Here is a 25,405-nt window from a genome sequence, read left to right as displayed (position 1 = left end):
CAATCACATAACAGTTTACTTATAACCTGATTACCATGGTTACCATCACCCCAAGGTCGGCCTGCGATTGGCTAGTTGGGTGTCAACAAAACGCTGCAGCGCTGTTGTTACTGAGGACGGACACGCCCTCCTCAGATCTTCACCCTAAATCCATTCCTAAACTTAAATATTACTTCTTAATTCAACCTAGGTCTATATTTGATTAATTAAAACCATTACTAAACTTGACACGGGAACATCCGTACGACCCTGAATTAAACAAATTGAGATTAAAAAAGAGTGGGTCAACAAACTGGCAACAGATGATGCCTGTTTCCTTATTAAGTCATGACACCCAAGAAAAGTGTACATTTTAATATCAGCTGCAAGTAATTAAATAAAGTTGGGGCGAGCTTTCTGATTTTCCAGCGCGCGACACCGTCGTACGATGTAATAGGCTAGCCAATCACAGCGCGACCGTCCCTCCAGGCTATGGCATCAACCTCTAAACTTGCATAAACAACCCAGTGCCATCTAGAACAGCCCTGTTCTTGCTAGTAGTAAATCCATCCATGGTGCCGCTGCGACAGACAGACAGACAGGTGACAACACCGGCGAGACTGACTGTCTGTCTGACATAATAATGAATAGGGTCGCAGGTCTCTTACGGCGGACGTTTGGGATCGTCCGTCAGCATGTTGGTACAGATCTGATCGGAAACAATTATTACATCATCCCTGAACAGAAGACTTGGACGGGTAAGTCTATTGCACTATAGTTACAAAGAGGTCATGATCCTTTAAGAAACTTTGACATACTGAAGAAACAAACATACTGTCTGTATACTGACTATAGGCCATATGCAAGGGAAGATACTGTAGTTATGTACTAGTCATGTTACTAGTCACTAGTCTCCATATTATTAACGTTAGCCAATAGCCGTTTATTTAGATGTAGACAGCACAGTCACACTCAATTTTTAAACTAGCATTGGATATTATTACCCCGTTCGTTATTGTATATCTTAATTTATCTCAGCTATCTCATGTTGGCCCACAATAAAACATGTATACCATATATTTCTATATAAATTAGAAAAACTGCTCTACGAAAACATACCGCTGCTATGATTCAAATCAAGCGTTTTGCACTACAACCGTTGTAGTGCATTACGTTTGCCACCAGATGGCGCGCGATGCTAAAAAAAAAGAAGAAAATCAATTTATTGCTAGGATTCTTTAGTGTATTTTATGCAATTATCTGCAACTAAGACTTAATTAATTGGTGAAGCAGACCTTGGTCACCCAATGTTATCAAATTGTATTGTCATTGACGTGCAAATTGCAAAAACTCCTCCCCTGTTAAAGAAGTGTTAATTATCTGCATGATGAGGATTTAGAAGGAGGTCAGATCTGCCTACTGAGACATGGCAGTGGTACAATATGTAATGCATAAGCCAAGCGGCAGAACTGTGTCATCAAGCTAATCCATGGTGTGATGCCAGTGGTGTCCTTCATGCCATTTCTGACTGTTACAAGGTCAAGGACAACCTTGCTGGCCTTGACTGACTGAATGGTGGTTTACCATGAGGCCTACAGTATGCTTCAACAGTCATTTGCATAGAGTTCCTGAAAACAGCAAATTGATATATTGAAGTATGCATTGGTACTATGCATTGGTACTACTATGCAGATTGAGGTAGAGGATGGTCTGTATGTGGAGAAGGGTTTATGGACATCGATTGACAGACATGGGGGACAAATGAAATACAGTGGCATTTCTATTAACAATAACACACTGACTTTGAGAAAGGATAACAATTTTTACTGTCCATGTGTGTTACCCACCCATACTTCCAAGCAGGGCTGGACCATAATGACCAAATCAAATATTTTTTTTTGCCTGAATGCCTCAATATCGATATTATTGACAATTGAGGATTTCAGATTATATTAAATACACAAAAGATCATTCATTAGTAATATGGTTAAGAATGACCAAAGATGTAGAGGCCTTCAATGTTCATTTCACTTAGCTATAACATAAGTTATGAACATTTTACCACTTTTCTGTAATGCAACCTTTGGGGCCAGGAACATGTAGCCATATTACGATAACCTAGAGAAGACTATATCTAGTAATATATCACAATAAATTAATATTTCAATATATTGCCCAGCTCTAGGTTGTCTGTGACATGAATAGCCTCTTTTGCATAGCAACCCAGGCCATATGTGCTTCACACATAGCTGGAAAAAATCACATAATTTACTTTTGACAAATCATAGTTGTATGGATAATGAGGAGGCCATATCTGGCTATTGTGGTGGTTAGCCTGGTTTGGCTCTATAGTGGAAACCAGGCTAATGGCTCTACTTTCTGTTATTCTGCCTGACTCCGGGAGTCCCTTCAGCCATTATTGGTATAGGTCCTGCCAAAGCTATAGGCTATAGGTCATGGGTCACAGGCTAAAGGCCAGGCCTCTGCTTGTCCCAGACATAATGAGACTGCTAGTTAACCTGCCAGATACTACAAACAGGGGGCAAAGCTTCAATATCTAGGCTTGCCTGAACTAAGGGATTTGATTATAGTTAATATAACCAACTATTTGGCAATCTGGAAGCTGCACTGCACGCTTTTAATTCAGAAATTAGCTTATCCTCCTTGATTTTGTTTCTCTCTTGGTGCCACTGTACTTACACAAGATATTTCCTACCCCTACCTACCTAGCCTAGGCTAAATAAATAACATGCATTAAGTGTTAGTGCCTTTCTCTCAGGATGTAACCTAGTTGTTGTGGTGCTGGAGTGGGGCTGACCTCTGGCAAGATTTAAAACCAGTTTCTTTCTGACTGAACTTGACTTTGCACTTCACCTTTTCTCAGCAGTTTGCAGGGAAACTTGCGCCCACCTCGTATTCATAATTCATCCCAAGGCTGTTCCTCAGCCCCTGGCTGTCAGGCTATTCAAATGAGACTTCACAAGAGGACCATTTTCAGCATGCTAAAGGCTACTGTATCCACTGGCCAATCACAATGAATGACCCTATACAGAGCGGCTAGTGGGCCTGTAGAGAGAACCCACACCCACCACATCTCTCTCACACACACACACACACACACACACACACACACACACACACACACACACACACACACACACACACACACACACACACACACACACACACACACACACAATAACACACACACAATAACACACACACAATAACACACACACAATAACACACACACACACACACACACACACACACACACACACACACACACACACACACACACACAATAACAAACACACACACAATAACAAACACTAATGCAGCCACCACACTTTCACTTGTCCTTTCTCTAACTCACTCCATCCAACCTTGTGGAAATAAAGTGAATGCATTATTCAGTCCATATGTCTTGCTAAAGTGAGCTCTTTTTGATCTTAAACTGATAGGCCAAGCGTGGGCTCAGGGCCTGAGGCGTGGACCGCAGGGCTTTCCACTGCAGCATATAGAGGATGAAAGAGTAGTGGAGGCTCTTCCTCACTTCTGTTTCAATCTCAACCCCCCCCCCCTATTTACTGCTTTGCTCATTTGTCCATCCCTAGTGCACTGTCCATCTCTTTTTACCTTGCTTTGCTGTTCCCATTTCCTACCTCTCTCAATCTGTTATCTTTAGAAAACTGGGGCGTAAGTAATGCTGCGTGTACTGGGCTGGGTTGTTGAAGAAGAATTTGGTTGATAAGGCAAACGCAAGAAGGGGGATATCTCCTTATTTTTGTCCTGTGTGATCGCCAACATTTTGACTTGGCGGTCCATAACTCTCCGGCCGTCTCAGTATGTTGACCTTTTTACTTATTTTTCACTCCAGTAAGTCCTTCCTTCCCTTGCCCCACCCCTTCATCCCTGCCTCCTGATCTTCTTCCTTTGAAGCCAGTCCAGTGAAGATTTCTATTCACAACATCAGAGTACTTCAGCAGCAGTGTGGAGGGGCAGGCCTAGCAGCGCTCTCTCTCTCCCCCTCTGCTTAGATGCTGCAGCTTTTGCCTCCACACATCAAAATGAATAGGCCTGCATCTGAACTACAAGTCTAGTGAGGGGGAATCTCTGTCTCTACCCTTTAGAAATGCAGTAGTTCCAGAAGCCCCCTGTGTGCTGCTGCATCATTAACCAAAAAGTTGACTCCCTATTTTGGGCATATCATTATAGGCTAACATTTTCAGATTTTTTTTCAAATTTTGACACAATATTTCAATTATTTTTCAAAAGGCGCTTTGTGAGCTTGTAGATTTTATTGTCAGCTATTTTCAAACAGCTGAAGCATAAAATAGGGCTGGATAAGAGAACGGGCCTGGCTTATAGGAAAAAGTCACTGGCAAACAAGGCCGCTGGTCTATTTAGTTGGCTTTTGCCTTGGTGTCAGACCCGTGGATCTGAATAGAGAATCTATATTCTCCTCCGTTTCTATGTGCCTCTGCTCCGTCCCCCAGGCCCAGCCCAACCTTACACTGCATGGGGCGCCATGTCATGCTTCCCAGATGAAAGCAAAGCATTCTGCGGATGGTCTCATTCGTCTTCGGCAGTGGGCCTCCAGCTCTGACGCCTGCCTTCCCTCCTTTTATTTAGGGAGAGCAGCGCGCTGACATTATCGGCCGCTGCAGGCGCATTTGAAAATAATTGCCTGTATGATTGCTATTTTTTCTTACCTCTTTGAGGAGGTGTAGCCTTTGTCTTGGAATCAATGGCTGCTCAATACTGGACAGGGGAAAGGCAGTTTCCTTTCATGTTGCGGTGAAAAGGATGTATTTTTAGCGCTATTCATTTAAACGGTGTATGCCATGCAGTTTTAATCTATCGGTCCCCTCCACTGTGTGGAGAATGGAAGAGATTCAGAGGTTTTTCAGAGGTGCACCACACTGGTGCCGAGAAAGGAGGCATTGAATTGTCGTCCTATCACTATCCCCTTCTCTTTGTCTATTATTTATTTGATTCCCCAGCTCTGTTCTATGAAGTGAAAAACTGAAAAGGCCTCAGTTCTGCCTTTTCAGGATGGGCGACTCAAGGGAGTGAGGGAGGTGTGTGTGTGTGTGTGCGTGCGTGCGTGCGCGCATGTGTACACGCGCGTGTGAGCATTTTTTTTGTACTGTAAAATTATTCTGAAATTCCCTCCCTCTACTTCATGCCTTAACACACTTAACACCACAACAGATGGCCGTGTGTCATCAGAGCGTTGATTCAAGCCGCAGATATCTGTGGAAGGAGTCACAGCGGAGAGAGACTGGGGTCCAAATGGCTGTTTATTCTGCCACAAGTCGTCTCCAGGGTGCAATGAAAGAAGGTCTAGCCTACTGTAGGACGCCAACTCTGGGGTTTATCATGGAAGCATGCTGGCCATGGAGTTGCTCCCGTAAATCATGTTAATTGATAAGCGTCTTTGCTATGTGTGGGGGGTAAATGAAGGTTGTTTACTTATTACATTTAGTTCCATGTTATCTTTTACACCGGATGCCAAATGGATATATGCTTAATGTTGAAATAGAAATATTGGTTAACTATTTCATGTATTTAGAAAAAGCATTTTCCAGATAACATGAGTATGGAGAGAGAGGGAGCATAATGGCAAATAGGTTATTTATCATGTATGTAGCAAAGGCTTTTAATGGCTCTATGTGACATTGTCAAAAGTCATCCCCAAATATGCTGCTAACTCCACCGAATTCAGGATTGAAATGCCTTTTTAATGAATCTGACTCTCCCTTCTCAAATCGATTTGGTTTGGAGAGCAACGATGGAGGTCATGATGTCTGGAGAGGGAAGACGACAAATTGACACACATCCCTCCCCAGTTAGGTTAAGATGTGTCTCTCTCTGCACTCATTTCTCTCTCTCTGGTCAGATGGCTGGCTAGATGTTTTGACACCTTGGGGCTCCCTGTCTGTCAGAAAATCAGCAGAGAAGACAGACAGACGTCTGCTGAAGCCTGACGCTGCTTATTCATTTCCGAATATTTTAATAAAGAAGACAGGCAGAAAGAAATGAGAGTTTGAAATACGGGAGAAAAATATGAGACTGGAAGGAAGGGGGTGTACTTGTAGACGGTGGAAGGAAAAACAGGGTGGGGGGAAGATTGACAATGAAGGAGGAGAGTACTGACATATGCAGTGAAATTATATCGTGGGGGAGAAATAGACTGGGTGAACGTGAAAATGTTATTTTCGGACAGAAGGTGAGATTAGGCTGGAAGAGTCTGGATGGTGGATGTGGGCTAATTTACAATTTATCTCCTATCCAGAGTGACTTACAGGTGCAAAATTGGAATAAGCAGAGCTCTAGTAAATAAACAGGGCAAATAGTCACATAAAGAGAACAAAGTAGTGCCTCAAAGAAACTTGGATACCAGGTAAACTATTAATCTAGCATCAGTCTAAACAACATGCTAAACAACTTCTAAATCCCATTCTTAACATATGTGGTCGAGAAAAAACGAATCCACAAAACATGAGAACAAGTGACCAAGACATATCTGCATAGTAAACTAGCATCAAGAAGGTATACAAGGAGAGTGAAGTGCTAGGGGGTGAGGTGGTGCAGTCTGTAGAGGCGAGTCTTCAGACTATGGCGGAAACTTGGGAGTGAGTCTAATGGAGAGAGGAGGTGGATGGAGGAAGTGATGGAGGTAAATAGATGGGTGGACTGCTCGGTGTGTGGACATTACATGAGAGCCAAAAAGGAAGAGGAGCGGGGGGGGGGGGGGACGCTACTCTACAGCTTCACAAAGAACACTGACTTCCTTGCTTTACCATGGTCTCTGAAGACAAAGGGTCGTCTGAAGCCAGATTTATACTTTGTCGTACAATTGTGTCGTAGTATAAATTGGGCTCTAGTCTGGGCTAAAGTCTTGAGTCTGTGGCTCGCTTCCACCCTCAAATATACATATGTACCTGGCTGTGCTTGGCTAAAAGTAACACACCAGGGAAATCAGTGGCATTCATTTCATGGTTACTACTTGTATATGAATTATTCTCCCGCTGTTCTGCTCTTGAGTCACTCTCACCTCAGTGGGATCGACAGCGTCTTTGGGGGGGGTGCTGAAGGGAAAAAATGAGGACTGAAGGGGGGAAAAAAGAATCTAGCAGGCCTACTTTACACTTAAGCTCCTCCTTCTCGCTGCAACTGAAGCAAAACATCGGCTGGCCTTTTCCCTCTAAACCTCATCCCACGTCGCTAGGCTCAGGGCTAGCGGGTAACCATGGTTACGGGGCCCTCACATCCATCCCCCCGTTTTTCTTTTCCAGGAAAGTAGACTAGAGGGAGAGAGGAGAGAGAGAGAGAGAGCGGGTGTCAGTATCTCTACCTGGTGCCCCTGTATCACTGTTGCTTATCAGACCACTCCGTCTCAATAAAGCTGCCCATTACCATGCACACCCTGGTTCACTACACTCTCCACCACACAGCTCAGCTGGAGTTGGAGAACAGCCCCCCCAATCCAGTGAGCCCACACAGGCCAATCAGACGAGCTTATGTGGCCAGCTCCTACGTGACCGCTGCTGCTGGCTATTTTCTCCGGCACAATTCAAGGCCCAAAACCACCCTTCTCTGAGTCTTACAGTAGATCTGCTCGACTGGAAAACAGCTGGTGGTCTCACAGCTGAAAGTCTCGGAATTGAATGCATCGCATGCTCTCCGTGTGCAAGTGTTTCTTTGCAATGCAATTGTCTATTCTGAGATGAGAGAAAAGTGGATGGATCTTTGGTTGTTGTTGTTGACGGTGAGGAGTATGAGATAGCGACGTACCAGTCAAAGATCGGCACATGAACCAGTTTCTGTTTTGCAATATCTGAGCTCCGTTGGTTCACTCTCTTCCCGGATGACGCCATTTGGAAATGTGTTCCCCTGACGACCTGCCTCCATAATCAAAGGCAGTCTGTAGGAGACAGGCACAACAGCAAGAGAGACGGCAGAAGAAAAAAGGCCCTGAATGACACCACAGAGGAGAAAAACCTCTCAGGTCGCCCCCAGCACTACTCACCTGGGACCTGAAGAGAGAGTGTTTGTGTGTGTGTGTGTGTGTGTGTGTGTGTGTGTGTGTGTGTGTGTGTGTGTGTGTACACGGACTGTGCGCGTGCGTGGGTGCATGCGTGTGTGTTGAAGCAGGTGATGGAGTTTAACAGGGTGTGTTCAGGGTTCAAAGAGCACTCCTTAGTGCGCATCACATCGCACTGTAACGAACGAGAGGGATGGCTTTAAGCCGGCATCTGATTGGCTCCCGATCCCGCTGCCACGGCAACCCCCTCATCCCCTCCCCGGTCCCTCTGTTCCTCCACACCCCCTCCCAGTTTCATCGCAGGCTCGCAGATGAGTCGCGCTCAGACAGGTGAGATGATTCATAAATATTTATGAGGTGGGATTTCATGTGCTGGCCCCTCCCCCTCCCCTACGCTGCGCTGCGTTTGTCCTTCATGGTGAGCGCCGGCGTCCTCGCTCCTGTCTCTCAGGTTAATCTGCCTGTTCTCTAGCTGTGTGCGTGTGTGCGCACGCGTGTGTGTGTGTGTGTGTGTGTGTGTGTGTGCGTGTGTGTGTGCGTGTGTTTTGACTGGTAACTAGCCCCCACCCCCAGTGAGTGATGGGAGGGCGGACTTGTCACAAGGGGGCCCACTGAGATAGAGAGCTCCCCCCACACCTCTCTCTGTTTCTCTCTCTCTCTCGTGCACTCGCTCACTCTAAACATGCAGTCACACTTTTCCTCCATCCCCTGTCTCTCAGGTCTAGGAGAGGTAACAGAAGGTGGGGGGAGACGGGGTTAGTATGGGGGAGGCAGGCTACACCCGAGCTGACAGTGCTACAGATCCTAGAATGACAGCAGCCTGCAGGTAACATTGAGACTATTGTTGCCTATTCAAGCTGGGAAATTGAGTAGCCAAACAATGTGGCCGTTAATTATGAATGCTTCATCAGGGCTAAGAATAAGCATATTCTGTAAGTGCATCCTTCGGTAGGCCCACTGTCCACATGGAAGACAATGCAAGATGATGCAAGTTGCACCAATATCTTTCTTTCATCTTAACACACTGCAGAGAATTAATTCTCATGCTAGCTCCACAAAATAAATTAGTTTGCCATCCCCTTATTTTCATGATGTTGGAGGGGGGTGCCTTCGTTTTCCAGTCATCATGTAATAACAACGGTGTCGCTGTAGCCTACGTGTTTACCTTCTGCTGTCCCAGATCCGAGTTTACACTTACAGACAGAGAGGAAATATCACACAATCAGACTGACTCCCCCCAGTATGTATGTATGTATGTATGTATGTATGTGGTAGGAGAATCAGGCTTGTTTCATAAATATATGTACATATTTGTTATTCAAATCCAAGGATAAAAGCCATGGTGGAAGGGGTTTAGTCATGCTGCAAGAGCTATGAGACAAGGGGAGAGCCTTGTTCGAGAGACACAGAGAGGAGAGAGGGGGAGCATCCTAGGAGGGAGAAAAGCAAGGAGTGGGGGAGAGCAAACGAGTGGGCGCCTCTCTCCATGCCTATTAGTTAGGCATTAACTGCAGCTAAGTACATCGCTTGTGGGGACTGTATCATAATTCTGCCATTTCTATCTGCTGCCTCCCACGCCCAATGCAAATATGGATACGATCTGTTTATAATTAGCATACCTGTTAAATTTATTTGTTGGTATCGCCTAGAGAACGCAATCTTTTCTTTGTTGGCAGTTGTTTTCCTTCTACATTCCTGGGGGTTCTCTAGGAAAAAAAGCACATTCCTCAGCTGACTTTTTAAGGCATACATGTAAACAAATTGTACAATAATAGAATGCATTTACATATCGCAGGGAGCCAGCTTTGTTGATAAGGTTGAGTATGAAGGTGGTGGTGTTTTATTTTTGTCAGGGTTGGATATCATAAGATCAAGAGCAGCAGTGAGGCCCTAGAATCTATTGGGATCCAACGCAGAGGTATACTAGCCTAATTAGCTGACCTGATTACTATATGGTTGGATGAAACGTTAGTCTTGATGAGCAAAAGCAGAACAGGAAATGCATTCGTCTCTGTATGGAAAGATGTTCCTGGGGGGGGTTTCTCATAGTATCATTGTAAGTTCAAAACAAAAAACAAGTACAGCATCCTGGCATTCAGACACCACAAGACACAGGAACTGCGCGGCAGAGACTTCCAGTGCGCATAGTTGGCCGTTTTGTCAGGCTACCATCATTCATCCATCCCTGTGCCATAGCTATCTGTTATGGCTGAAGTAAACATTAAGGCCATCAGTCTGTGCGGTGCGTGGAGGTGGTTGGCTCCATTTGTCCATGTCCAGTCAGCTGCGGAGAGATGGTGATGGAATCCTGACAGATTGTCTGTGTTTTGGAGCGTGTTGTTTTCCTTGCCCATCCATTTCTCTGCTTCTAGCCGCGTTCGCCATGCATCATCACTCTCTCCTTCCTCCTTCCTGCCTCATCATTTCTCAGGGTGGGGGATGTGTGGATAGACAGGCGGATGGATGGACGGACGGACGGACGGACGTCCGGCTACCTGCAAGCAGTAACTACGGAGACAGTGTAGTTGTCATTAGTGACTACTGTAAGAGGCACTGCAGCTGCATACTAACAAGTAATCCTCTCTCCCTCTCATTCTCTCTTAACTCACTCTCTCTCCCTCTCTCTTAACTCACTCTCTCTCCCTCTCCCTTTCTCTCTCTCTCTCTGTGGGTTCCCCCTCTACCTCTGTCTCCATGTCATTGTGTGCCAGCCGAACTTGTCTAATCAGCAGATTCGACCAAAATAATTGGCGGTGGCCTTGCTGCTAGCGAGCGCCGTGCTGTATACAGATAGAGGGGGGGGGGGGCGCTTAATATTCCATGCAGCTCATCCCTCTCCTGTTCCCTGTGATATCTGACCTCTTTTGTCTCCTGCTTGGCTTGACGTTGATTTTGGAGGGCATTGTTAGTCCGAGGACTGTGATTGGAGGAAGGTTGTCAGCGAGGGGGGCTGTGGTTGGTGGGTTTAAAGGGGGAGGCTGATTTGCATAAAGGCTTAGCCCAGATTTGGAGCCACTCAGAGAGATCTGAGGAGAAGGGCCCGAGGGCCACGAGGTAATCATCCATGACCTGTCACAGCACTGTCATCCCTCTGTGTATTTGTGTGTGTGTGTGTGTGTGTGTGTGTGTGCGTGTGTGCGCGAGCGCCGGCGCGCTCACGTGTGTGTGTGTGTGTGTGTGTGTGTGTGAGAGAGAGTGAGTGCGCAAGAGAGAACTGTTTCTTTGTGCACATTTGTACACAAAGAAACACGCACACAGCTCTCTACAGTTTTGTATGCATCATTGTTGAGCATCTCTCTTTCTCTCTCTCATTTGTTTTTGTTTCCCTAGGAAGGTTCGTCCGTGCCAAGCGGATGGTGGTAGCAGCCAATCCCACAGAATACGAGTACATGGAAGGCAGCATACCATCGGAATGGGATGGTGAGTTTGGGCTACTGTGGGTTGCTGTGTGTGCCTGTACACTGACGTTGATAAACGCCATGCTAACAAAAGTACTACACGATACAGCAACACACAGAATGCTGCGCCAATGAATTCATGGCTGCAAATATTGAGGGGGGGGGTAATCCATTGATTTCCATACCACAAGATGAGATGGGGGGTGGGGGGCATACTGTATGTATGAGTTTATCAAAGACACCCCGTGTGCTGGGTGTTTTACAAGCACACCATGAAAATGGTGTTTTTCCAAATTCCTTACAACTGGATACAGACTGTTCCCTCTGTCTCCGACCGGCTTTATCCACCTTAAACCCCTCATCCTGCTTCGCCCCGTCCCTCATGCATTTTCATCAGGATGCAAATAAGAAAGGGATAAAAGAGGCTCAGAATCCCTTGCACTAGCTGGAGGAAGAGTTAGAAAAAAAATCTCTATCTTTCTCTCTCCGTCTCCCTTTAACCAGCTCAGCCAAAAGACGAGCTCCTTACAAAAGAGGATGAGAGAGCGAGATAAGAGCTCTACCAATAGAGAAAGGAAGGAGGACGGAGATATTGATAGAGAAAGACGGGGTGATGGTTTACTTTTAAATTCAACGACCAGAGGAGGAGTTTCACACCTCTTATGAGACAGTGCTAGCACTACATTGCCAAGACTCAAACGGCGTTGGTGTTTTGTTTTAGTTATCGTTAGTATAGCCTGCCTGCATGTTTTACCAATAATCCATCTTTTTCACCACAGTTCACTTACACAAAATAAAACCAAGCATACGGTTGTGGAGCCCCTGTTACGCTAAGCTGAAACAGAGTGGTTCTACCTCTGCTGCAGCCTATAAATTTGACTGCAGGTTGTGTTTGCTCTGTGTTTGTGTGGGTGTTCTCACTCTCTTCTCTTCCTCCTCCAGCTTGGATCCGAGGCAGACGGAAGGAGCCCCCATCCATCGAGGTACGCCCCCCCCCAGCCTCCCCGCTGTGGTGATGGTGGGGCTCTGGGGGGAATGGGAACAAGGGAGGCATGAGAAGGGAGAAGAATGACTTTGATTTGATTTCTCTCGCAGTTTCCAACAGAGCCCAGAAACTTTGGGGGATAGGTGTTAAAATAAACTGCAGCTGAAATGTGTTGATGGTGAGAGACAGACAGCCTCTGAACAAGCAGCTTACTGACTCTTATGTACTAGTTTACTTTTCTATCTCGCTAGCAGACGCCTGCTTCTTTTTTGGCTCAGAGTGGAGCGGCATGCAGAGGATATGTCGTTGGAGTGAAGTATGACCCCCTCATGTTCCTCTGACCAGCTTTATTGCTCTTTAAATGTGAGAACAGTGCAGATTGTTAGGCCAGTGAAATGTAGGTCTGTGGGAAATCCCTCACAAAGGCAAATACCCAGACAGCTCTCACTCCCTGTCCACTCTCCCTGCCAGTGGCCAATGCCATCCCTTCCCACCGTTTGCCAGAACATTCTATTCCAATTTTCTGCCTCGTGTCTGTCCAATAGCAGCCATCAACAGCTGGACAATGTTAATGTGGCCAGGACTGCACCCCCATCATATTATCCTACCCTACCCCTTGTCATGCTCCGTCTCTTCCTGGTCCAAGCCGACATAAATTGATTGGATTAAATCCTGTCATTAACAGGCTGGAAAAGCAGCTCAGTGTGTTTGTCTCCGTCCCCAAAGCAGGGATTTTTGGCCACGGTTCTTCCCTCTTTTCCAGTCCTAGCCTTTGCCAACACACAGCATTATGGCCAGTCCTCCCTTCCTCTTTGGCTCTCTTTGCTACAGAGAGGCTAACATCACTGGACACCAGCTGGAGCTTCAACAGGGTAGTCATTCCACTAGTGGGCTAGGTTCAGGTTATAATTATTTCCATGAGTTGGAAGGATGGCGTACACTCCATTGCTTCATGTCTTGTCCTAGTTTTCACATCCTTTACACAGACTACATTTTTAACCAGGGTTTATTTTCCCAAGACAAGGTGGGTGCACATGCTCGCTCTTTTTTCAACTAACGCCTGACGTCACACACATTAATTTCCAGTGGCGTTTTGGGAATTGGGAGCGGTTAAAGTCAGGTGCCTCAAAAGACAAGAGGTCGTGGTGGTAGTTTAAGGAAAGCGTTAGTCATACAATTTCTCCATCTGGTCTTTCCCAGCAATACATACACTACAGGGATTGCATCCAGCAATGCTCAGGTCATACATTAACTTGTCTGACCTTCAGGCCACTGCAAGTCTCAACATTTCCAACCTATGGACTTTGTCGGTTGCATCTGACATACAAAAGATATCATGATGGACTAGTATGAGGTCATTGACGACACAGTGTGATGACATCGTCTCACTGTATACTAGGTATACAGTGTGGACCTTTACGAAATATAGGAAGTGCCTTTCTTGCTACAAGTGTACATACAGTAGAACATTCCAGATGACTCAGCGCTGTATGTCACATGCTCTTTACTTGCCAGCACCTCTGTTTTAGTTATTAACTTTTGTACCAGTAGTACATCTTGTTTGTTTTGTATTATACTCTTGGCCACTTTGGATGTTTCCCATATTGTTCTCTTTTTACAGGAGCTGTTGAAGAATCAGCAGTACAGGGAGCAGATCAAACTGAAGGCCAGGGAGGTGGAGCAGAAAGATGTGCTCCTCCAGGCTAAGGAGTATGAGGAGGGTCTGGTAGCTGCTCCTTCCCAGATCGCAGTCAAAGGCCACGCGGCTACAGCCACCTTTGGCAAGCAAGAAGTCAGCGAGGAGCCCACCAGCACTGCAAATACATTCCAGCCTGGCTCCTGGATGCCTAATGCTAAAAAATAGACAGACATTCACGTGTATACAAGATAATATTTTGACATCTTATCGTCGTCACATCTAGAACCTGAATGAACACTGTGACGGCACAAACATGACAGAAAAAGAAAAAAAGGGCTTTACATGCACAATATGGAGAAATGTGCTGTGCAAAGACAAATGATTATTGTCAGTGTAATTGGTTGCCTCATATCGACAACAGGATGTGTGGGTAAGCATTGTTTTGCAAAGCCAAACATTTTTTTCAAATTCAAACCATACATCATTCAATAAATACCATCCTCTGTCATCACGGACAAAGCAAACTTGTTACTCTTTGGAATGTAAGCTAGGCAAAAGAACGGTTATGCTGCAGTTATAACTACTGTAAAGGGCTTTTCATGACATCCCCTGAAGAGTACACTATTGCATTTTTAACTTAACTAGAGGTTTGGGCCGCTACATACTGTATATGGGCATAACCCCCTTTTGTGCCCATATAGAGCTGATTTGTTTACCTGATGCCATAACACATTGCGGTTAGACAACACACTCCATATTTGGGCGTTGCTGCATTGGGAACTCCTTATATGGTTATGGCTGAGTCATAGTGACATGAGCGTGATGACGTGGTCTGCCGGCTCGCCGGCCTGCCAGTCCTCCCTTAAGGCAATTTTAATAATATGTTTTTTGTGGGTGGACTGAATCAGTTGTAATGGCTTTGCAAGATAGGCAAGTTGTATAGAACATTTCAACAAGGCAATTCAATGTGTTTTACACACAACATTCAGATGGGTTGATGCAAATGAAGTTCAATGAACTGCTTAAAGTTTAACTAGTTCATTGGACTTCATTTGCATCGGGTTTAAGTCTTAAACCCTACACTTTGTTGACCAAGGGTCCAGGGGGCCTCTAAACCAATCTCTGCCGAAAATAGCCGATTCTGCAAGCTCACAGTGCAGAATTGACCCGTCTGTTTTTGGTGAATGTTTGCCTATTTTGACATGCCCAGAATAGGGATGTTGGCGTCCATGTGGTTGAATAAAATATTCTTTGTCAATGTTTCAACTCTTATTTAATAGGTGGTGTTTAATGGCAACAAATACTCAAGTCAAACTAATCAGATTTATTAACAAACTTATAAGCAATAATCAAAAGTGTTGTAGTGGGTATAATTGGTGTTGACTTTGACATCTTTGACCATATGCATGGACATATTGGTACTTAAAAACCAAGCATAGATGAACAAACCCAGTTTGAAAATCAGTTAACCACAAGCACTTTATTGAGTAAAACAATCATTTTGGCATTTACTTGCACCTTGAACAAAATAGTACAGTATCCTTCTTATTAACCAAATCAGAAAAATCATAGATGCTAAAATTGGAATGCAAGGTGCAACAACAGCTGCCCAATAATACATCAGTGGATGTCTGCATTATAATGGAATATAACAGATGACCACTGTCCTCTTTGCTGAGTCCCACTGGGATGAGCCTCCTCCGGGCAGCACTGTCCGTCTCAGCACTGTGAGGCCCTTCAGACCTACGTCCCAAGTCCCGCCTCATACTCAACACAAGAGTGAGGGGTGGTGGGTCTGTGCTGATGCCAGGGCTGGGACCAGGGCAGTGTGCTTTGGGGGAGAGGAGAGTCTTGAGCAGAGCACGGCTGTTTCTGTCCCTCCTACTCCTTGCCCCCGTCCCTCCATGAGTAACTCAGTCTTTCTTGGCCCTCTTGGCCTTGGCAATATTTTCGTTGCGTTTCTGCTTTTTCTTCTGCTCCTTGTCCCGTGCCTCGATCATCTTAGCTAGTTTCCACGACAACAGTGCACTGGCAATGAAGAGCGGTGTGAGAGCCAGTATGACGGTCGTTAGGAAACCATAGGGGTCTTTGGCAGCCCACTCCACCACGTACTCTGCCCATGCCCGCACGTCAATCATCCTGAACGCAGATTTCAATGTCTATCACACCTGAGGAGAGGGAGCCAGGAGAACCTTAAGTTAAACAAAACAGCTTGTGATGTCAGTCAATTATGACATATCTATGACATGACTCCAAATTTAGGTAAGGTCCTGATTGGAGCCTCTGACTTTATATAGAATTTTAAGTAATCCACCACTATACCATTGAAGGTGAAAGATGGAACTCCCTGCCTATAGGGATCTCAGGCAGGCAAACTCTGTATCCTTATACATCTCTTAAAACTCACTTAAATCGCACATTTTCTTAGTTGATGAATTGCTGTAACCTTTATGATTATTTGATCATGACCGTGGACCTACTCTTGTTACTGTAAAGCACTTGGAAACTTGTTTTAGAAAGATGCTATACAAATAAAGTATACTATACTGCCTACTGATCATTATGACCGATGACCGTCTTTTTCCAAGGCTAACATTGTCCAAGTCATTTGACTTCATGACATCATATCTATGGTTAGCAAGTTAAAGTAAATTCTGTCATCACATTGTAACTGCTGATAATTCTCCGTTGGGAGACATCACTACTTGCTATTATCTGCTCACCACACCCTTTTCCCTGGCTACAGCAAAGAAGCTAAGCAAGCGTCTGACTTCCCCTGTCATTTGGATGCCATATTTGCATTCCTGAGATGAGGATAAAAGATTTGCATTGCTAGCTAAACCGAAAACATTCGGCCTAACTTAAGAACCCACTAGCTATCGGCTACATACCCAGTGAGTGCACAAAAACACAACATAAAACAAAGGTAAACTTAAATCATGTTCGGTGGTTACTAACAAGGCTAACTGTTAAATATACTCACAAAATTATTATTTTGTTGATATCCACGCTACGTCTTCACTCCTCTCTCCCAGCTCCAGGAAGTGTCGTCACACTGCTGCTCACACACTATTGGTTGTGACGTCTACTTCCGACAGATGGGAATTGTAGTTCTATAAATCAGTAGAGTCGCCTTTTCTTGTTCTCTCCTGTTCTCTCCACAGGGCAGGGCAGGGAACTCTGCTCGGCGTGGTAGAATAGAGGTGGGACTCTATGAGGTGGGATAATGTAATAATAATTTAAAAAATATATATATATATACACACACACATAACACACATATAACACATATAACACACATAAAACGGATTCTAAGTATAATCTATGATTGTAAGCATAGTTATATATTGATTGTAAGCTTTCTAATTTTTGATATTATGCGTTATAATATTGCTATCAGATGTCTCAACCATAACAAGTCCTTCATTATGGTTGAGAATGTGTAATTTTATTAGCATTAAGAGAACTCTGAGCAACTTTGAAAAAATTAATTGTCTTCTCACTATGACTGTGCAGTTGTATGAAAAATATATATAACATTTTGTGGATAATGAACTATGTTAAACTATCATTTATGTCTTTGGACCATTCACAGAGATAGAGAACATTTGGACACACAATTCAGTAACCTACCAGGCATGGCAGACTGATCATGTGTGGGTCTTCACAGTAGGCCCTCTTCCAAGAAGTGGATAATAATACAATAGCCTACTGGCCATAAATCTATGGTCTCCTGAGACTGCTCTATCAGAACAATTAACAAATGATATAGCCTAATCCAATACCACACTTCTGAAAAGCCCAAAATTCGACTGGCGGCCTACTAAATATGTGACTGAACTGAAAACGATGACTAAATAGAACAAAAGAGGACCTGCTGGGTTCCTGAACTTCCTGTGGGGAAGTATTGAAACCAAATCAGGTTAGAACACATCTGCTCTGTCCATACGGCATGGATCACTTTCAGCGCGGTTCAAAGGCCACACTTTTACTCACAGAGGAAGAGGGAGGTGGTCAGCTGCAAACACATGCAGGGACGAGCCAAACAAACATTCACTTGACTTTACTGACAGGCACTTTCTGCCACAGTTTTATTTGATTATTCAGAAAAGCTTCCTAATCTATTGTATGGTTATATTATCAGCTTATTGGTGTATCACAGGCGATTCAGAGGGCAGCATTGCAGCTGCACCCATGCCCCCTGATGACTATTTGACTCCTCAAAAAGTAAACAGTGGGCCCCCCTTTCATGCAATGATGAGACTAATGTTTTCAGCAAACAGCGACAAAATGGCTGAGCTAACTTTTGTTATAACCAGCTCCACCAGCCGTGTGTGTCATGATGGTTGCACGTCAAACCACCAGTCTGACCAGACCGCAAAGAATTTCCAACATCCTTTGAATGTGCATTTTCTGGACACAAAAATTAAAGACTATTTTACTTTAGTGGGTGAGTGAGTGAGTGATAAGTATGAGGCAGGAAACCTGTGTGTGTGTGTGTGTGTGTGTGTGTGTGTGTGTGTGTGTGTGTGTGTGTGTGTGTGTGTGTGTGTGTGTGTGTGTGTGTGTGTGTGTGTGTTGAACTGCCTACAGGCTGCAGCAGTACCCTGCAGTCTACCACAAATAACAGCTGACCATGATTGATAAATGACTTGTGCAAACAGGCATGTGTATAGCCCCCTATATCCTCATGTTCCTCCTCCCACGCCCTTTCCTCCTCTGACAGCTGAGAGGCCTTTGGACTGTGGGCCTCGTTGAAAACAACCCTCGTGATGTTATTGAGAAAAGGAGAGCCCCGCGGTGGTAGCAGAGAGTCCAAAAGAGAAAAAAAATCAAGGGTGCGTTCGGAAATTGCGCACCGGAGCGCACTCGCCTATTAGTTTGTATTGGCCAGTGCACTCAGTGCTGTATTTCCGAACGCACCCCAACTCTCTTGCCCCTTTTGCCCCTGTGGGAAACTGTGAGACCGCCCATGGATTAGTCCCCGCCTTTAAACTCAAATAAGAAGGAAACTTCAAAGGTCGTCGGCCGCCAGGGCCCCGCCCTCGTGCTCCCGAACGGCTTCACAAAGGATTTGCCGACGTTCGGGAATTCCGCCTCCAGTTCCTTTTATAGCGCCACTCGTGCGCTGGCAGCGCTCCAGGATCCCACCAGGGTTGCCATGTCCGCTTATCATAATAAGCGACTTTGGGCAGTTTTTTCTGTAAAGTTGCTTGTAAATATTGGTTAGTTTGCGGGTTGTGGTTTTGGGAACTTGTTTCTAAAGTGTAGTAGTTTATTTGGGCTTGTTTGCTAATGCTGTTAAACAAGTGTTTCTTGAACATTTTCATGGCAAGGACCCCAGATTAATATGTATTTGTAACATATTTTATGCCAGGGGACCCCCATACAAGATTTCTGTTGTTAAAATGTTTCAAAAACATTAAAAAATTACTAGACTTTTTTTGAAAATAGCAGATCTACAAGCTTGTAGAACGGCTATTTTCAAATAGCCGTAGCCTAGTCGCTTCTTATGGGCTTGTTTTCATAGACCCCGTTGCTTATTTCTCTCGCAAAATCTGGCAACATTGGATCCCACCCATCTCGGTTATAATTTGACAACACAAAGGACTTCACGGAACTAGGCAAGCGCCGCCTACTTTTCCAAATAAGGGCCGTCCGTCCATGTACGGCAAACAATCGGTGCGAGAGTGTCCTTTTTCTCTTCCTCATCCCCGTTTATATGATCGGAGAGGAACTGTACGCTTCAGGTTGGGAAGCGGTGCTGCGATCATGGCCGAGCGAGTCCAGCAGCCCCCGGCCAAGCGGCTCTGCTGCCGGCCCGGCTACAACCCGGCGTGCAGGCAGGGCCAGCGGGCCGGAGGAGTCCTGTGCGGCGGCGGCGGCGGCTCGGGGTCCGGCGGCGCTCCGGGAGGGTCGGGAAAAACGCACAACCCCGAGTCGCTGCTCGACATCGCGGCGCGGAGAGTCGCGGAGAAGTGGCCGTTTCAGCGGGTGGAGGAGCGGTTCGAAAGGATTCCCGAGCCCGTCCAGCGGAGGATCGTATACTGGTCGTTTCCGAGGAGCGAGAAGGAGATCTGCATGTATTCCTCTTTCAACGCCGGTGGCGGGGGAGAGGAGAGTGGGACTAGCGGGGATAATAACGACGAGACCCAGCTGCCTTTCCTACGGGGTGTCACTCTCCTAGAAGGTGGTTGGGTGGACAACGTATTGCAAGTCGGTGAGTGGTGTCACAATAAGCGTTTTATAATGGAGGCCAAACGGGTTATAACAAGAAATAACACATATTTTTCCACATTGTTTGGCTTTTTCCATGGAGCCACGCCAGGCATTTAAAGGGCTCGTGTTTTGCTTTCCGTCGTCTGTCTGTCTATTATGAACCGTGGCTTGTATGTATGGTAGGCTATTTCTAAACCAGTCCACCCAATAGCTGTGAGAACAGCCTATTTCCAGAGAAGCTCGTAATAGTAGCCCACTTCTCCCTTGTTTTTGCCCAGTGTGCGCTGCGCCCATAGAATTGCCCCCGAGCCACCCCCCAATTGGACGCTTTATAGCACTTTGTTCCTATTTTTGTGTCTTTCCACGGCTCTCTGTGCCCCCCCCCCCACCAATGGGGTAAGCAGACAAAAGCCCCCTATATCTTTTCACCGCTGGCTAAATAGAAGATATTTAGAAAGGGTGGGAGGGACGGCGATTTAAAGCCACAGTGCCTCTATTTTGTTTGCCAAACACCTTTGTGAGAGAGACTTGAGCTTTTCTGCTGGCTTCTCTCATATTCTTCTCCTAAAGCCCAAGCTATAGGAGGCTAGCTAAAGGAAAATATGCATTTTTTCCCCCTCCCGAGCTGTATTATGTGGCAGAGCAGGGAGTAAACAGAGGTGCTGTGGGCTGTGCAACCAACCCCCCTGCATGGCTGCCTTTGCCAGAGCCACAATATTTCACTGCATTCGTCAGTGCAATAGGCTCAGCTGTCACTCCAGCTCCCCACCCTTGGAAACGGTTCAGGATTCTAATCCCATTACCCTCTCCAGTTCATCCGAATCTTAATGCATTCTGCAAACAAGATTTTATGCATGATCTTCCCTCCTTCCTCCTCCCTCTGCCTCTCTCTGTCTCTCCCTGGCTCACTATCCCTCTGAAGAATCTGTGTGGAGATGGCTTCAGCTCTTGTGGGCTTGGAGAATGTGCAGTGCACAATAGTAGCCATGGAGCAGGCAGACAGGCAGGCAGCTCTCTCTCTCTCTCTCTCTCTGGCCTGTTTTCCAGATTCCCCAGTATTAGCCTCATTTATGTGCTTGCCCTGTTATGGCTTCAGACATTTAGTGTGTGTGTGTGTGTGTGTGTGTGTGTGTGTGTGTGTGTGTGTGTGTGTGTGTGTGTGTGTGTGTGTGTGTGTGTGTGTGTGTGTGTGTGTGTGTGTGTGTGTGTGTGTGTGTGTAAAAATAGAAAATCTGAAAATGTTATGCAGAGAAAGGATGAGTTTCCACATATGTGTGTGTGTGTGTGTGTGTGTGTGTGTGTGTGAGAGAGAGAGAGAGAGAGAGACACAGCAAAACAAGTATGTGTAATTGTCCATGGGAGGCGTGGTTGATAAAAAAACAGCAGTGTGTGTGTGTATGTGTCTGCCTGCACAAGCTGTCAGACAGTCTCTACCAGAGAGTGGAGGATGACAGTCGAGTACACAGCAGGAGGAGGGCATGTTGTGCTGATTGCAATTTTCGCCCCAGAATTTTGTGTTGGGAAAAATAAAGCCAAGGAAGAGAGAGAGAGAGAGAGAAAGATAGTGATAAATAAAAGATGCAATCTTCTCCGGGGGACATGCAGCCACTGGAGGATGAGGGCTTAAAAGCAAGGCAACATGGGAGGGGGTTGTCAGCCACATCACAAACCGCATGTATTGGCCCATCAAACACACAGAGGGTCTGGCCCGAAAAGAACACTGTGTGTGTGTGTGTGTGTGTGTGTGTGTGTGTGTGTGTGTGTCTCTGTGTGACTTCTTCTGTCTCTGTGTGAGTGAGCGTGCACGCATGCTGCTGTCAGTGAGCTGCGATTGAGTGTTGATGATGAAAGACAGTAGAGCAATAGAAGAGATGCGGAGGTTATTGTGTACGAGGGGGGGAGAGAAAAGCTAATATACTTGAATGGATCTGCCATCGCCATACTCTTCTCCTCTCCTCCCCCTCTCCTCTCCTCCTCCGCCTCTCTCTCTCCCAAGTGAGCCACTATAAAACTCTCCATATTTACTCCCCTAAGGCCAACTACCAGCCCCCCTGTCTCCTGTGATTATTTATCTTTTTCTCAAAGACATTAATCACACGCTCTTTTCTTTTTTTTTTCTCTCCCTCTCTCCATACATCAGTGCTGAGGACGGAAGGGATTGGGGGGGTGCTGTTTAAGGGGAAGAGTGTTAGATCGGGGTGATATGGAGGAAAAAAAAGAGTAGAAGCCTAGAGGGGAAAAGTCGGTGGAAATGCACACAAAAACTGGGAAATCGTGATCGGAAGAGAACAGAGTGTGTATGAAAGAGCAATGGATGGAGCAATGGATGGGTTGTTCGGTCTCCAGCTTTCTGGATAAATATTCATACTGTATATGAGCATGAACACACACATGCACACCGTTGCTGTGACACTGCTGTTATTTCAGCAGTCCACCACTCCTTATTGATAATGGTGTTATAACACCCCAGTCTGTCTAGTACCGTAGTTCTTCTCAATTATCCACATCAGTGATCAACTCATCGTTGAACAAATCTTGACATACTTCATACACCTAAAGCTTCCTACAGGTGTGGCAAAGAAAAAGTACAAATGAAGGGATTACTCTGCACAGTGCCACTCGGGAAGCTAGTCCCTTAATAATCCAATATTATTAGTATTATTATTATTATTAGTCCCATATGTGTTAGTGTTTTACTTAAAATCTCCTTTAAGTAACGAAGCATCTCCATCATAACAGAGCATCGTTAAATGGAATTTAAAAGTCTCCTGTGTATCCCAAGCTGGTCGTTTTGATCGCAGCATCTGTTCTCTGTCCAACACAAGAGTTGGGAGCTCATTATGCTTAAAAAGAAGGCTAATATTATGATGCCCCATCCTCTAATTATAGAATTCTAATCCTATGGCTTTAATATGGCATGACAAAACATGCTTGCACTTCATTACCACCACCACCCCCGCATATACACTCCTTCCTGTCTTAAGACCTCTCGTCTGGGTCAAGTTCATCAGTTCATCCACTCGCCTCTCCTTCATTTGTGACATTGACTGCGTTGGTCCCACCCCCCAATCCCCCCCCCCCCCCCCCCCCCCCCCACACCACTACCCCATCCCATGTCTGCCTCTAGGGCACTATGCCAGGAGGTAAACCCCCTGACACACACACACACAAACCCCCACTCCTTTTCTTACTATCCTGTTACCGTAAGCCCCATATCCCTAAGGAATGACACAGTGATGCCTGGCATATGTCGCTCTCTGTGATGTCATTAGCATAGACTACATGCTACAGTCTATCTACTCAAGCTTTTTCCATCGTTGGGCTAATTCTCTGCATGAGTCTACATGTCATGTTATCATGCCGCTGCCCCAAATCTGAGTGATGAGGCTACGTTTCTTCTTTTAATTTTTGTTTTTATGTGCATTCAACAAGAATGAATTGATGTACAAATGCTGACATTGCTCTGGGTCGTTATTGTAAATGACAACAGGTTCTTGATTACCTTACCTGGTTTACGTAAAAGCTAAAAAAAATCATTTAATTAAAGACATTCTCCGGCCTATTTCAGTCCATTTTCCATGGTGGTGTTGTTGGGCTAAGCCTTGGCCTAAAATATCATTGAATGTCCGTAGCTGCCATGCCTGTTTGAGGGTGAATGTCATTCTCCCCGGTTCCACCTATTTCAACGCTGAATGCGTTTTGTGTGTTACTGTGTGTGTGTGTGTGTGTGTGTGTGTGTGTGTGTATATGCTTCTTTTTTTTTAGGGTGGGGGGTAGTCAGTGTGCAGGGTAGTGTGCATATATGAATATCAGAGTGTGTGCCACTGCATGCCCATAATTCAGGTTAATTTGTTCATGCTCTGGAGAATCTTAATTAGCTGTCTGCATCATCTACTTCCTCACACTCTTTTTCACCATGTGTCACACAGTGAAATAACAGCCACATTGGTGCATGGCTGCCCTTTTTAACCTGTTCCTTTGTGTGCCAGAGATCGGATGTGATAGCCAAACTATCTCCTGTGTGTGTGTGTGTGTGTGTGTGTGTGTGTGTGTGTGTGTGTGTGTGTGCGCGTGCGCGCACTGCAGGAGAGATTATACTGTATGTCAATGGCTTAGAGCTTTTCTATTGACTGTAAATTATGTTCATTTGTTGTCCAAACTGTGTTTAAGGCAAAGCTACTCGGTCATCATGGGCACACGTTGAGTCATATCCTTAGTCTAACACACATTCATGCAACAAATCACAGATAAAAAGAAAAACAAAGAGTGTGTGCACATGATGTGAGCACGTTAATCTTGTGAGAGCAGCGTTTCTTACGTGCCAAGGAGAAATGTGTGCCACTTAGAGAGGTGGAGTGACATTGAGCATGTTTGTGTAAGAACACACATATGCACACACAATCACATGTAGATGCCTACACAGAGCACACACACACACACACACACACACACACACACACACACACACACACACACACACACACACACACACACACACACACACACACACACACACACACACATATCACACTGTTTTTGGGGGGTGGGGGGCGGTGCTCTGTTTCTTCTTTTTTTTCTTCTTCGCTGAGAATTCACCAAGCATTTCAAAAGGGCTTTTCGAGGACCCACTTCGACATTTCAAGTATTTTGTCCACAAAGGTGCAGAATTTAAGATCTGGAACTTAAATCTTGCATGAGCATGTTGTCTGTGAGGTAGAGTCTGACCGAACTGGCTTTTAGTGAGCGATGCCTAGTCTTTATGTTTGTGTGGGCAATTTTTTTCTTTTCATGTGGCTTTATCTGTTTTTATTTCCAGTTAGGTTGACAGAGAATTCCTTTATCTTTTACAAGGCCTGTGGAGAAAGAGCCCACATCCCACCACAAGAGAGAGAGGGAAAGGGGGGGTTGCATCATAATGTTATTTGATTCTGAGCCGTGTTCAGTGGACACAACATATAGCTTGGGAGTGTTAAAAAAAATGCTGACACAGCATGGCATACAGTAGGATTGTAAAAAAAAAACAACAACACTGCTATAAAGAAGGCGATTGAGTAACACTTCCTTGTTGTGATCTTTTTGTAAAAGGATAAGAAGGCTGCAGAGGTTGCTGATCAGATGTCGGCTATGATTTC

The 25,405-nt window shown here is 45.3% G+C and overlaps 3 protein-coding genes across 4 annotated transcripts in view; 2 read left to right on the top strand and 1 right to left on the bottom strand.

Moving 5' to 3' along the window:
- The first annotated feature begins 493 nt into the window (after positions 1-493).
- Positions 494-15,402, top strand: ndufaf2 (NADH:ubiquinone oxidoreductase complex assembly factor 2). The gene is made up of 4 exons (XM_080433978.1): positions 494-737; positions 11,363-11,452; positions 12,373-12,413; positions 14,037-15,402. The coding sequence occupies exons 1-4, from the start codon at positions 623-625 to the stop codon at positions 14,277-14,279; spliced, it is 489 nt and encodes a 162-aa protein (XP_080290104.1). The 5' UTR covers positions 494-622; the 3' UTR covers positions 14,280-15,402.
- Positions 15,403-15,519: 117 nt separating this feature from the next.
- On the bottom strand, positions 15,520-17,145 carry smim15 (small integral membrane protein 15). The gene is made up of 2 exons (XM_080433979.1): positions 17,038-17,145; positions 15,520-16,222 (listed from the first exon to the last, which is right to left on the bottom strand). The coding sequence occupies exon 2, from the start codon at positions 16,190-16,192 to the stop codon at positions 15,968-15,970; it is 225 nt and encodes a 74-aa protein (XP_080290105.1). The 5' UTR covers positions 16,193-16,222; positions 17,038-17,145; the 3' UTR covers positions 15,520-15,967.
- A 2,574-nt stretch (positions 17,146-19,719) lies between these two features.
- LOC308089565 (zinc finger SWIM domain-containing protein 6-like) overlaps positions 19,720-25,405 on the top strand; it is a 60,699-nt gene continuing 55,013 nt past the window's right edge. For both annotated transcript variants that reach the window (XM_080434361.1, XM_080434360.1), the window contains exon 1: positions 19,720-20,274. In XM_080434361.1, the coding sequence (XP_080290487.1) occupies positions 19,827-20,274 (448 nt within the window). In that variant the 5' untranslated portion in view covers positions 19,720-19,826. The remainder of the gene's footprint in view (positions 20,275-25,405) is intronic.

This window comes from Gymnoscopelus braueri (genome assembly GCF_963280865.1).
Source record: "Gymnoscopelus braueri genome assembly, chromosome: 7".
Classification (NCBI taxonomy): domain Eukaryota; kingdom Metazoa; phylum Chordata; class Actinopteri; order Myctophiformes; family Myctophidae; genus Gymnoscopelus; species Gymnoscopelus braueri.
The sequence above is the reverse complement of the archived record's forward strand: the minus strand, read 5'-3'. Positions and strand labels throughout refer to the sequence as shown.